At 36.5% G+C, this 13,981-nt stretch overlaps 2 protein-coding genes across 2 annotated transcripts; one reads left to right on the top strand and one right to left on the bottom strand.

Annotated features, from left to right (window-relative positions):
- Nucleotides 1-5,825: 5,825 nt before the first annotated feature.
- On the bottom strand, nt 5,826-6,476 carry LOC131649777 (uncharacterized). Its single transcript, XM_058919535.1, has 2 exons — nt 5,964-6,476; nt 5,826-5,846 (listed from the first exon to the last, which is right to left on the bottom strand). Exons 1-2 carry the CDS (start codon nt 6,474-6,476, stop codon nt 5,826-5,828), a joined length of 534 nt encoding a protein of 177 aa, XP_058775518.1.
- Nucleotides 6,477-7,269: 793 nt separating this feature from the next.
- Nucleotides 7,270-7,761, top strand: LOC131649776 (putative gamma-glutamylcyclotransferase At3g02910). Its single transcript, XM_058919534.1, has one exon. The coding sequence runs from the start codon at nt 7,270-7,272 to the stop codon at nt 7,759-7,761; it is 492 nt and encodes a 163-aa protein (XP_058775517.1).
- Nucleotides 7,762-13,981: the final 6,220 nt, after the last annotated feature.

The following is a 13,981-nucleotide window of genomic DNA, read 5'->3' as shown; positions in this document are numbered from 1 at the left end:
AAACAAGAAAATTCAATCTAATAAGTTGCACAAAGTTCCCCAAAATTTCTTCTACCCTTTTATAAACAAAGGAGAATCTGACAGATCAGATTGAACGTGAGAAAAAAATGCAGACCAACGGGTAGATTTCATCTTGAGAACGCGACTAAACTCAAGTGCACTCAAGTACACAGTAAGTTATGCCACGCCACTCTCTACCTCTTCAGGTCATAAGTCAAGATAAAAATGGTGAAATGATACAATGATAGAACACATTTAAAGCTCATGTTCCCCATTACTCTTTGGCAAAACCAAAGCGAGGCATGCCTGCTAAAACACAGACAACCATTCCTAAAGGCCAGTCACGACTGCTAAAAGACTCCTTCGATATCTAGAGTGCCCAACAAGTCTTAGGGGAAATTATTCGGTGTCTTCCAAAGACCCAGTAAGGAAAGGTCGAATTAATCTACCAATTCCAATAAGTCCAAGGTATAAATACCTTTTCATGGAGTTTTCAGGTACATAATCTTTAATCTACACTTTCACTACGATTATCTTGAACCCTAACTGACTTGGGGGTTGAAGTGCTAACCATGGAGGCACCCCTAGGTCCACCGCACCAGATATTAGCAATATAAGTTCAAGATCAACACATCTGATTCTAGAAGAATCACTATCACAACCTTCAAATTGAGACAATCCTCCCTTGAATTGCTCGAGACGCTTTGTTGCCCCGCAACTTCTGCAAACTCCTCTATTTTTTATTCCACCTCGGAACAATAACCAAGAGATCAAATATGAAGACACATTACAATTCAAGTGGAAGACACTGAGAGGTACCGAACAAAACAGTCTAAAGAATAATATATAAAGTGACAAAAACTGATGGTAGCTTTAAAATATTTTCAGAAGTGTATTTCTAAACTACGGAGATATTTTTTTGAAATAAATTCAATCTACTATTTGGGGAATGGATCAAAAACAGATGTTTGTATGGGCTTGAATGCGTTCAGAGATGCATTTTTGAATTCTATGAGTGTCTTTGGTTTTTCACGAAGGTGGGAAAGTAACCCTTAGGCTTTGTTTGGAAGTTTGGAGGGGAATGAAGGGGAGGACTTTGAAAAATAGAAAGAAGGATTGAGTGACAAAAATAGAAAGATTTTGGTTGGGAGGATTTTGGATAGTTTGTTTTTCTTCAAAACATTAAAAATCCTCTAATTTTGGGGACTTAAAATTTGTAATGAAAGAGGGTTTTAGAGAATTTTGAAAAGCTTAGACAATTTCTCAAATATAATTTTTGTTGTTATAGTATTTTAAAAATAAAAAATACATTAATGATAAACATTATTTTATCATTCTAAACAAAAAGTTTTTTTTAAATATTAATTTTTTTATATTTCAAAAATAATTATTTTTCCGAATCCATCCCTCCCTTCCCCTCCAAACACCTAAACAAGCCTTAAGATATCTTAAGTAATTCTCATATTCAAAGCGATGCCAAGTAGATTTCTCATGTATGTTCCACGAGAAATTAACATGTCACTCCCACACTTATACGTGACCCCCCCCCCCCTTTTTGGCGTTTTTACGTTAATATCCTCACAAATAACCAGAAATTTTGAAATTTTCTAGGGAATATCAAAAATTTCATTAAATTTACTATTTTTTTGCCGTGTTGGGTACCGAAAATTTAAAATTTCCGGTGAAGAGGTATAACATACCGGAAATTTTGAAATTTCCAGTAATTGAAAAAAATTTGGAAATTTGAAATTTCCGGTATTACTGATGTTTATATTTTTCTCCTTTTTTTAATAACTTTTTCTTAAAAAATATAATCTGTAAACTAACTATCTGACATTTTATATATATATATATATATATATATATATATATATATATATATATATATATATATATATATATATATATATATATATATATATTTGTCATACATATATGCATAAAAAACAAACTACAATGACTTTTTATATAGGTCTTCCTAGTGTCTAAAGCAACTCGCATATGCTGATTCCTAAGCTTTTGCATCATCAGTATAATTTTTTCTCCAACGGTCAATGACGGGAGGCAATGGACAATCAGGTTTCAACTTTATCTGAATTCAATGATTCTCGTCAACAAAACCAACTGCAATAATTATGCGCGTACTCATATACATAGGTGAAACTAAGATAAGGGAAAATTATGATGTTAAGTCTCATGCACTGGAAGTTTTAGCGCCCGACCACCCTGGGCAATTTCCAAGGCTTTAGCCCAATTACTTTTTGAAATCTGAAGTTTGAAAAAGGTAAATTTAAGGTAAAAAAAAAGTAAATTTAAGGTAAAAAAGGTAAATTATAGGTATAAAAATGAAATTCGAAAATGGAATGAAGAAAACAAGGGGAAGAACGAAGAAAACAAACACAGGGTCGTCAGACTCCGGAACGTGACCATGCTCACGCTGTTGAGAACTGCTCCGCAGCAACACCACAAGCATGTCGTCAAAACACCCTATTTTTATGTTTAGTTTTCCTCTGTTTGAATAAGAAATTGCGCATACCATCTTTGTTCAACTAATTTTTCTGTAAAATCGTGAAATTTAAGCCACAAAATTATGAAATTTGATTAGAATGGTATGCACACAAAGTGTTTGATCAATTGACTGTGTGTATATGTGTTTGTACACGTTTAAGGATAGGGGAAAACTTTAGAAGGTTTGGGATTTATTGAGAAGGTATGCGATTCGGCTTTGAAGCATTGCTCATTTGATTCGTCTATGAGCTTCAGTTTACTCCTTCCGCAGTTTGCACTGTCGAGCTGGTTATAATTTTTGTAAGTATAGCTTGCATTTTTCTAATAAGGAAAAAGTAGAATATGAAGAAATCTTTGTCAATTCATAGAAACATCATCTAATTATAGGGTATTGCTTTGTGAGGATGTAAAAGGCAGTTGGGGGAGAGATAGATTGAACTTTTTGATTTGTCTAGTTTTCTAGACTTGTAATTTAGTCTGAAAGGAATGCATTTGTTTCTTTCAAGAAAAATATACTTTGATGATTCAAAATGGTAGGATCTATTTCTATTTCACATAACTGGAAAATATTAACATATAATCTTTAGTAAATAGATATGCTTGGAAACTAGTCTGTGATGTGTTCCATATGGAAAAAAAATTGTTTTGAAAAGTGTGTCAAAGTTGATGTTTGCCTGTTTCAACCATTAGCGGGTAGTTCCGTTGCATGACAGTTATATTCAATTGAATCCACTATTCATGAGCTCAATAACACCTTTAATCCCAACAAGGAGAGTTTGCCATCCGATTTTCTATTTGTCTCACCTGTTTGTTGTTCAATATTAGTATATTTCAATATGATGTGTGATGTATGTTACTATTATATACAAACTTACATGGTTCATAAATAATTTTGTGACCAAATGAATATGAGGTTGTTATTAATGGGAGATGATTTGATTATTTAGTGTATATTTACCATCAACTAGTGGTCATTTTGTTTGCAATGTTGTTAGAAATATTTATTTGTCTTTCTATCGAGCCGATATAATATTTGTTTTAGAATTTAGTTAATATAAAACATCGGGTCAGCCTTAGAAAGTAAAGAAGGAATTGCTAGTGTGTGACTTTGTGAGAGAAAATTGAGTTATTTACTCTACATATTCACTGTAAAGTTGTGATGTCAATGACATGTTATTTGCTTATTTTGCTTGCTTTGTTTTGATCTGGTTGTATATTGTTTAGAATCCTTTTTGTCTTTGAACACTTTATGTGTCTGTTAGGTAGTAAAAACTTAACTTAGAGATTAAATTTGGTTAGATTTTACCGTAGTTTTTGGTGGTTGTGTTAGTTCTTTCTTTCATAAATTTAAAACTTTGCAGATAATCCTTTTGTCTAATCATGAAAGTTGTGATTGGAAGTTTGAAAACCAACCTTTTGATAAAAACTAACAGAAGTAGTTGGTATATTTACAAGGTGGAAATGTTTTAGTTTCTATGTATTCAAGGTTCCACTTGATTAAGTGAGTGTTTGTTCTAGTGGTGGCGTCAATGTAGTTGTGAGGTAAGACAAGGGATTATCAACAACATTGAGATCACTGGTGGTTTCAACATTAAGAAAACTAACCCTATTTTATTTTGATTGATGATTATTTATAAATTATATATAATGTAAAGTTGCGGTCTTTAAATTTTTGTCCAGGCTTTATAATTTTTTTGGCTTCGCCACTGGTTTCATGGAAAGGGAAAAAAATACAACATTGTATTTAGTAGCAATACGGTAACCTGTATCAGGAACCATCATTCATTTTATCCTACCCTGCACACCCAAATGTTCTATGCGTAACACATCCCTAAATGTAGAGACACTGTCATAGAACAACTTGGAAAATAAATCAAAGTGTTGATGTACTTGAGTATCTAACCGCGTTCGTATCAAAGACCATAACTCTTTGCCCCACCTAAGTAAAGCTGCAATAGAACGGAAACTACAATTTACATCATCATTGACATTTACAATGTCATCGATGTATGGATGTAAGAAAGCATGAAATTGTGAAAAGTAAATATGTCTGGAAGATTTGGTGGACGGTTGGCTACCAATAGTCTGTTGACTGCTGTTGGTTTTGTGCATGATCACTTCGTAGTCTGACTCCCCTGTGAAGCCTCATCATTCTCAACCTGGCTAGGATAATGATGCACATCACTCTCTTCATCATGTCCACTCTTCTTAACTCCCCTCCTTGGCTTGTACTTCACCCGCGGTGAACACATTGAAGTTTTGGATGTATATGTTAGATCATTCTTCAACACCCTCTAACTTAGAATATCCAAAGTACCGAAATATCTCTTCACCCTCTTCTTCCAAATCCCATTTTGTACTACTCTCATCATGACCGGGCTCGTGATATGCAATGCACAATTTCGTCCAGAATACATGAATTGAGTCTAAAGGAACATGGTTGCCTAGAATTTGGTAACATGCAAGCTGACACACACACTGTAACTCATGTGCTGCTCTAATGAAGCAACCACATCTCTCTTTTCTTGAACCAACAAATTTTACCCTTTCTAGTTCATTTCCAATGAGATGTATACATTGTCTTGAGACAAAACCGTGCAACCTAGCATAAAATGCAATGTTATACCGATGCTCAATGTTGACAATACTTTTTTGAAACGAAACTATGATGGAACCAAGCTACAACTTTAACATGGTGTTCACAACATCCTAACTTCGGCATAAATCACCCCGACTTATAGTTATCATGTTTTTTAGTCTCCAATGAGCAGACTCCACCCTAAGATTATAAATAGAAAAACACGTTTCATCCTGTTTTTGAAACAAACATAAATAATAGTAACATCAAACTGTCATGATCCATGTGCCTGTTTGTTGATGTGTTCCCTAAATGAGTGACTCTGTTAGTCCATGCAACAACAAATCTCTCCTTATAAGGTGTTAACCATGTTTCATTCACATACTTAACAAATAAAGGAATATCAACACAAACACTTTCAAAGTGCTTGAAGTGTACATCAAACTCATGTTTTATGTATTTGAATACATGATGTTGTTCTATAGATCCATGATATATGCTTGTCTTTTTTATTCCACGTACTCTTTACATTTCATGCTCACATTTTTTGAAATATGGAACGAACACATTAGATGAGTTGCACATGGAAATGCAGAGTATATGGCATTCATCAATGCAAGTTCTCGGTCTGTCACCACAACCTTCGATAGAAATTTCTCTGAAGTAAACAACTCTTTCATGTTCCAAATAGGCAAAGGCAATTGAAAACATTAACTTCATTGACGTAATACCAACATTCTCAAGCAGTGGTATCTAGTACCTGCACGAACAAAACACACATAACCAAACAACTCACTAAACATCCACAACATATTTTATGATGTGAAAAATGAAGCTCTTACCTATTTGTCTTGTACGTACAATCAAATATTAAAACCAGATGAAACATGTTCAACAACTTTACAGAATCAGGATGTGTCCAGAAGATATCACCTACAATATTCGAGTTGTCCCTATTTCTAGTCCAACACATGCATTTCTCTTTGTGAATAAGGCTCAATAACATTTGTATTTCTGTTAATGTACCTCTCTTGCCTATTCTGTATGTTGATCTAGATTTATACACTTGGGTAATACTCGTGAAGTTTTCTGGATCTTTGTCTTTCAAAGCAACAATTATGTACCTAGGAGCCATATTGTAGTTCGTCATGTCATTTACAAACTTTCTTTCATGATCTTTTAGACGACATAAAATATTATGGTCTTCCAAATCATTATCTACTCTATGATTGTGCATCCCGCCTCTAACCATCACCTTCCAACTGAGGCCACTTGGAATAGATCTCAGCCTAAACAGACATTTAACCTTCAAACTATAAATGTCATCATAAGAATTAGTGGTTTCAGATGCACTTCTTCTTTTGTAATTTCCTCCTCTTTTACAACCCATAATTAATTTATCCTTCCCCCTCGTATTCCATTAGCAGAATCCGAACGAACGATAACAACAACAATACCATGTTCTTTACGAGTAGATTGTGTCCATGCTAAAACTTATGATCAGGAATTAAATATCTCTCAATTGCAGCGTATAATTATGCCACGTTATCAATTTCATAAATGACAAAATACAATTAAAACTACATTATTTCAATACGAAACATATCGTATCTGTGGTGAAGAACTTTGTATAATATGTACATGAGTCAGTATACAATGTTGTCGGTTCTGGACCTCACAGATACAAAATTTCATCTGCAAACATACCGAAAATTTCAAATTACTTGGAAATTTCCTGTAATATGAAACGATGAATCATCCCGTAAATTTCTGGTATTTTCCAAATATTTTGTAATCACCCCGAATATTTTGAAATTTTCGATAAATCGCAAACAAAAATTTCCTTAAGTAAAACAATTTCAGGTATAAGCGCATTGTTTCGTACCGTAAAATTTGTTTTGCTTACAAGAAATTTTGATTTTCATCCTATACCACTAGTAATTTTTTTTGACAAATATAATTCTTTTAAAAATAAATAGTATCATGGGCATTTTTAAAATAAAATAAATTGAGGGGGCGTCAGTTATAATTGAAGGGTTGCAGGTTAAATTCTCATGTTCCACTGGCTAATTTAAATTCCTGTATACCGGCAGAAGCCCAAGACCAAGCCCATGCGAATGGGCTTTGAAAACGAAAGAAAAACTCGGTAGCATGTAAGAACCGCGCGAAGCAAGAGAATAGCCATGGCGAAGCCGAAACCCCACATTATCTTCGCATACGGCACATTGAAGCGAGGATTTCCCAACTATGCTTTAATGGAAGATCTGAAAACCAAAGACGACCTCGTTTTTGTGGATACATGCCACACGGAGGATCCCCATCCTCTGGTCATTGGACCCCACGGGATAGGGTACCTGATCAACTTACCCGGGTCGGGTCATCGGGTGAAGGGCGAGGCTTACGCTGTGTCGGATGAAGCGTTGGTTCGGCTGGACGAAATCGAAGGTGTGGAATATGGGTATTACGAACGGGTTCCGGTGGTGGTTGTGAGGGATGGTGGGGAGAGGGTGAAGGCGGAAGCGTATTTTGGGCATAGAAGCTTTGGGGAGATTTTGTGGAAGATGAAGGGGGAAGTTGGGTTGGTAGAATATGGGGAGAAGGAAGTTAGGGAGTTTGTGAGGAAAGAGCATAGACCTGGTCGGAAAAACAGTATTCTTGACATCTTAAATCGTTAGTTTTTAGCATTTTTGTATAACAGTGTGTTTTTATGCTGTTTTCATCTTGTTGTATCTATTATTTATGTGATCATGTACTCTTATATTTGAAGTTGATTCGAACATATTCTGAAATGCTTCATGCCCTGTCTGATACATTTATCTATCAAAGCTGTATGCAACATATCAACGCATTTAGTACGAGGCATAGGTTAATTTATGCTTAATTGTATGCTAGTCCTCTTAACTGTGATGACAAAGATATTGAGGTTAGCATTGGGTTGTAACTTCCATTACAGGTTTAACTGATCTTTAAGTTAGTTAGAAAAAGGTGAGATGAATACTAGCTTGATTCACTTGCCATATATAAAAACCAAATTCTACTATTTGTAAAGTTTCGATTGTGTGTAATAACAAAGTGTGATTTAGCTTTTTCATCTCATCATAGTGTTGTGTTCATATCTTTAGCATGCTCAACTATAGCTTTAACATGGTATGGTCGACAGTTGATCAAGCTCTTTCTACTGCAATCAATTTATTCTTGCTCACCAATCTCATCTTTTCTTCCTTCAATCAAGAGCCCTTCATTGTTTTTTCTTTCATTGCCATCATGTTTATTGCGAACTCTGGAAGCATGGATAATGATGAACCTTCCTCCAATATTAACAAAGGTTATCAAATTGATACCTTGAACTTTTATTTCATGCTTCCAAATGAAAATCCAGCTCTAGTGATTGTTTTCCTTTAACTAATTAGTTGCAACTATCATTCTTGGACTTGTTTGTTTCATGACCATTGTTTTAAGATCCAAAAACAAACTTCACTTCATTAATGAAACATTATCTTGACCACCTAATGGAGATCGTAACTCCATTGTCCGGGGTAGATATAACACAATGTTATTTTGTGAAAAAGCTCACATTGAATTGTTTCATATTGATTTTTCAAAATCAATCAAAATTGAATTGGAAGACATGTATATATTTTTATACTTTTTTTATTTTTTATTAGTATGATATGTTGCATTAATTTATTATGAAATTAATTGTTATGTATTGTCGGTAGGGGTGGCAAAACGGCCCGCCCGCCCCGCTTTATGTCCGCCAAAAAACGAGCGGGGCGGACATTTCCGCCAAGTAAAATGGGCATAAAATTCATGTCCGCCACGACAAGAAGGCGGGTTGGCGGGCGGCGGGCTTACCCGCCTATTTTTATTTATATTTTTTTAATAGATTAATAGGTTTTTTTTTTACCTTTTAATTAAACTTTTCACTTATTTTTTAAAACAATTTTTTTATAAAAGCAACTTTTTAACAAATTTACTTAAAAAATATTACATATATTTATAAATAAATGTTTAAAATAAACCATCAAGAATTGCAATTATTAGAATTAACTAAAAAAAATAGTGAGTTTTGGAGGAGGGGCGGGCTTTGGCGAGCGGCGGGTATGGCGGGACGAGTATGGCTGGCGGCGGGTATTGGCGGGCGGCGGGCTTCGGCGAGCGGCTGGCCTAAAATCCCAACCCAACCCGTCATTTTTTTGCGGGTGCGCGGGCCGGCTTGGCACGGCCCGTTTTGCCACCCCTAACTGTCGGTGTAAAATATTTTACACGGTAAGTGCATCACAACTATTCACAAGAAATATTTTATTTGTGATTAAAGAAAAAAATCAAATATTTATAAAATTTTAACAGTTATGATTCAGTAAAACTTCTTTACTCTGTTAATGTATTTTAATTAAATTCATTTATTATTCAATGATACTATTTATTAATTTAGATTAATCTATTTTCTTTTATTATTTTATTTGTTTGAATCTTAATCAATCATCTTCATTCTGTATTATTAACTTTTAATATAATATATTTTATTTATTATATTATTTATTATTTATTAATAATTTTATAAGGTGAATTCTATGGTAAACCACCTAGTGTTTCATGGTGAACCATGATTGAGAACCCTTAGATGAAACAATTCCACCTGATCTTATAATAAAAGTATGTAATATGATTTTGTTTTTTCATTTCTCTTCCCTTCTATCTCTCTCCTTTAGTTGTTTCCCAAAATACAATCATGGCACCTCAATTTATCCTTTTAATCATTCTTGTTTCATTAGTTATCATTATGTTTCTTTGTATTGATGCTACTATTTTATTTTATTTTTGACAATCTCCATTGTTGAAACTTCTCCTGTTTTTCTTCCGATGAAATAAATACAATTTGTTTTATTAAATTTGCAGTTCAAGGGAATAATTATTTTTGGGGCTACTTTTGAATCATCATTACTTTTCCAAATCAAATATTTTAATTTGCAAGAAATCTGTGTATAATCATACCTTTTAGAAACCCGATTAAAATAGGGATTAGGAAAAAAACACCAAAGATAACATGAAAAAATTAAGATCAGGCACACACATAGGAATTAGATCACCACACAATATATACCATAGAATCATTTATAGGAGAGAATGAGAAGCATGTAGTCTTAAGTGTGAAGGTTGAATAGAAATAAGGACGATGACTGAATCGATCAATTGTGTGTATACAGATTTTGGAGTAAGTAATTATTTGTAAGCAATTGACTCAAGGTGTGAGGTTGATTAATCTAACGGCTCTTAATTGTTATTTATTGTGGTCCACCGAGACATATGTTAGAGCCTTCACTTAGAAATTACTTTTTTATAATATTAATAAAAAATAAAATAGTGTTAACTTGTGCCCCATAAACATATGTAAAAAGATTATAAATAAAATATTGGGTTAAATAAGTTTTTGGTCCCTATAAGTATTGCAGTTTTCATTTTTAGTCCCTCCTTGTCATTAGGCAACGGTTTTTACAAAAAGCTGTTGCCAAAACCAGCTAAAACCGTTGCCAAAACCTAGGATATTAACATCATACTAATAGAATGAGAGAGAGCGAGAGAGAGCGGGAGAAAAGGTGGACGGTGGTAGGGGGCCGGAGTAATTCTTCTTCTTTGAGGAGAAGGCGTTGGGATCATGCAGGAAATGTGAAAGATTCTGTCCCTTCTAAGCGTGTTACAACTACCTTTTTCTTCACATCTTTTCCTGCCTATGTGAAGGCTAGAGAGTTGTATGAGACCTTTAGGGAGTTTGGTGATGTTGATGAGGTTATTATACCTGGTCGTAGGGATAAGTATGGGAAGCGGTTTGGTTTTGTGCGTTTCTTTGAGGTGGCGGAAGCGGAGCGTCTCGCAGTGAAGCTGGATAATATTCACTTTGCGGAGCAAAAGCTTTTTGTTAATATTCCTCGTTTTCTATGGGGAAACAAGAAGTTGAACGGAGGAAAGGGCGGTAAGGAGGTCAAGGAGTTTAAGTATTCAACGGTGGGGCAAGTGGGTTATGGTGCTAATAATACAGTTAGGGGTGGTAGCTCTTATGCAGCGGTGGTAAAAAATGGACATTTCAAGAATCCTGTTGGTTATCAGGGCTTATCCTTTGACTTTGATGCCTCGGATGCGTTGCAGAGATTCTCCAAGGCGTACGTGGGTAGAGTTTTGGAGGTGGGGATGACGTATAACATTCAAGACATTTTCGATTAGGAGGGTCTCTTTGGTATCAAAGCAACAGCGCTTGGAGCAAACCTGTGTTTGCTGGAGGATCGTGAAGAGGGCGTTGTCCAGCGTTTGTTAGACTCGGATTCAGAATGGGTTAACTCTTGGTTCTCGGAAGTAAAGCTTTGGAACAAGGAGGTGGTTGATGGGGAGAGAGTAACGTGGGTGAGGTTGTATGGCTTACCTTGTGTGTTTTGGAATGATGCCTGCTTTGAGTTCATTGCCAAGCCGGTGGGGATTTTTCTACGAACTCATTCGGACACAGCTAACCAACTGAGATTTGATGTGGCTCGTTTCCTTATTAGAACCACCTGCGTTGTGGGTTTTGATGAAGTGCTTAACGTCAGGATTAATGGGGTCATGGTGAGGTTGAAGATGGTCGAGGATGTTCAGGGTCCTCTTAGGATTGTTTCCTCCTTTAAAGATGCTTCGGAGTGCGGATCTTCAGAGTTGTTTTCCGATGAGGAGTCAAATGACGAGGGTTTTTTGGAGAAGGATTCTGATGGTGTTGGTCAGGAGGTGTCGGAGGTGTCAAAGGCGAAGGAGGTTCCGGTGGCTTAGATATCCACGCTAGCTCCGATTATTTGCGTGGATGTGGAACCTGCTGCAGTAGCAGACAAGAAAGCACTTTTGCTTTCTCCATCTTTAGATGAGGATCAGGTGACTGCGACAGATTTGCAGGGGGCTCGGTACACGAAGGCTGCTATAGGTGTTTGTTCCCAGGCCGTGGGACCCGCTGCCTCGTTGACTCACATTTTGTCTTCCCAGTCTTGTGGTCACGTGTGTGGTTTGAAGTTGGGTCCCACTAGTCACGATTCCAGTGCAGATGTGGGCCGGTTTGACAATGTTGTTTTGGGCCTGGGTTTAGAGGGTACTAAGGCCCAGGTGGAAACTAATTTGATGGAAAAGGATAAGGCATAGCTCTAGACAGCGCACAACATCTTCACAAGATTTGGTGGACTCTATTGTTTCGGTAACTGCTTCAAGCAAGGGAGGCGGACAATTATTGGGGAGCGCGAGGAGAACTTCTTCTTCATCTTTTTGTGTAGACACTTCTTCTGGGTCCGATTCTTTATCCGGTAAGGGGTTTTCTCCTATTCCAACTGTTACTCGTAATTCTTTTTTACCGCTGTGTAAATCAAAGGGGCGTAGGAAGGATGTTTTGGTGGGTGATTGTGGTGGGATGCAGTCCGATAGTAGGGGGTTAGGAGGGGGAGGTAGGAAGGTGCAGGATGTGGTGGTTAGTGGTGGAGTGGGATCGAGAAGGAACGAGGGTGGGGCTGATATTTCTTCTGAATCTGTTTGTGGGGATATTCCAGACGAGGATGTGATCAGGGGCAATGTTAGGTTTAAAGTTAAGGAGAGGGAGGTTATAGCACATAAGTTATGGGACAAAGTTGTTTGTTTTGGTGTTGAAGGTGGGGAGTCGAAAAAATGCATGATTGAATCAATCATGCTTATGGAGGATCGGGACTTAGTTTCAAAGGACCAGAAGGATGTGCACACAGGTGGTTATCAATGAATATAGTATCCTATAATATTCGTGGGGTGGGCAGTTCTTTGAAAAGGAAATTGCTCAGTTCGTTAATTCGCAAAGAGAGTTTTGACTTTTGCTTGCTTCAGGAAACTAAATTGACGCATTGTTCGGACAAAATTATTTTTGAATTGTGGATGTTGATTGGTCTTTTAAAGCCTCTGTTGGGAATTCAGGAGGTCTCATTATCTTATGGAAAAAAGGTGCTTTCTTTTCTCATTTCAATTTTGAAGGGGAGGGCTTTGTTGGTGTTTGTGGTAATTAGAATAATAGATTGGTGTATATTGTCAATGTTTATTCGTCATGTTTCTTTGTTAAGAAGAAGGCTATGTGGAGGGCTTTAGAGGGGTGCAAAGTGAGATTTCCGACAGGGGATTGGTTGTTAGGTGGTGACTTCAATGCTATCCGTGTTGAAGTGGAGCGTAAGAGTGTTAGAGGGGTGGTCAATAAACGGGAGATGGAGGTGTTTAACATGTTCATTGAGAAAATGGAGTTGGCGGATCCGTCTATTATTGGGAAGAAATTCACTTGGTTTAGTGCGGACGGGAGTGCGATGAGTCGTTTAGATTGATTTTTGCTTTCGGAGAGTTTGGTGGAGGCGTGGAAAGTGGGGGGGCAAGTGGTGGGCACTAGAGATCTTTCGGATCATTGTCCGATTTGGCTTAAAGTGGATGTTCTGAATTGGGGCCCAAAACCCTTTAAATTCTTCTCTTGTTGGACTAAACATGATGATTTTCTCTCTTTTGCGGAAGCTAATTGGAAGGGGATTAGTGTTAATGGGAAGGCGATTTTTGCTTTTAAAGAAAAATTGAAGATGTTTAGGGGGATCTTGAGGAAGTGGAACAAGGAAGTGTTTGGTTTCATTAATTTAGAGACCGAAGAGGCGGTTGATGATTTGAATTGTCTTGATCTAGAAGCGGCGGATGGGGGTTCTTTGAGTTTGGGGGAGTTGGCTTCGAAGAGGTTTGCGGCTTCTTCTAAGATTTGGGAAGTGATGTGAAAGAAGGAAGGGATTCTTCGGCAAAAAGCGAGAGTTTTGTGGCTTGAAGAGGGAGATTCAAATTCGAAATTTTTTCATAGAGTGGTTAAATTGCGGAATAGGAGGAATTCGATTTTGGGGTTACATTCTT

This window comes from Vicia villosa, linkage group LG2 (genome assembly GCF_029867415.1).
Source record: "Vicia villosa cultivar HV-30 ecotype Madison, WI linkage group LG2, Vvil1.0, whole genome shotgun sequence".
NCBI lineage: Eukaryota > Viridiplantae > Streptophyta > Magnoliopsida > Fabales > Fabaceae > Vicia > Vicia villosa.
The sequence above is the reverse complement of the archived record's forward strand: the minus strand, read 5'-3'. Positions and strand labels throughout refer to the sequence as shown.

What these genes read in the sequence shown, in the direction of transcription:
- LOC131649777 (XM_058919535.1), bottom strand. Translation starts at nt 6,476, where the DNA reads ATGGGTTGTAAAAGAGGAGGAAATTACAAAAGAAGAAGTGCATCTGAA. An exon ending in TGTTGAACATGTTTCATCTG is followed by an intron (nt 5,847 to 5,963) that starts GTTTTAATATTT and finishes TTGTTCGTGCAG; the next exon opens with GTACTAGATACCACTGCTTG.
- LOC131649776 (XM_058919534.1), top strand. Translation starts at nt 7,270, where the DNA reads ATGGCGAAGCCGAAACCCCACATTATCTTCGCATACGGCACATTGAAG.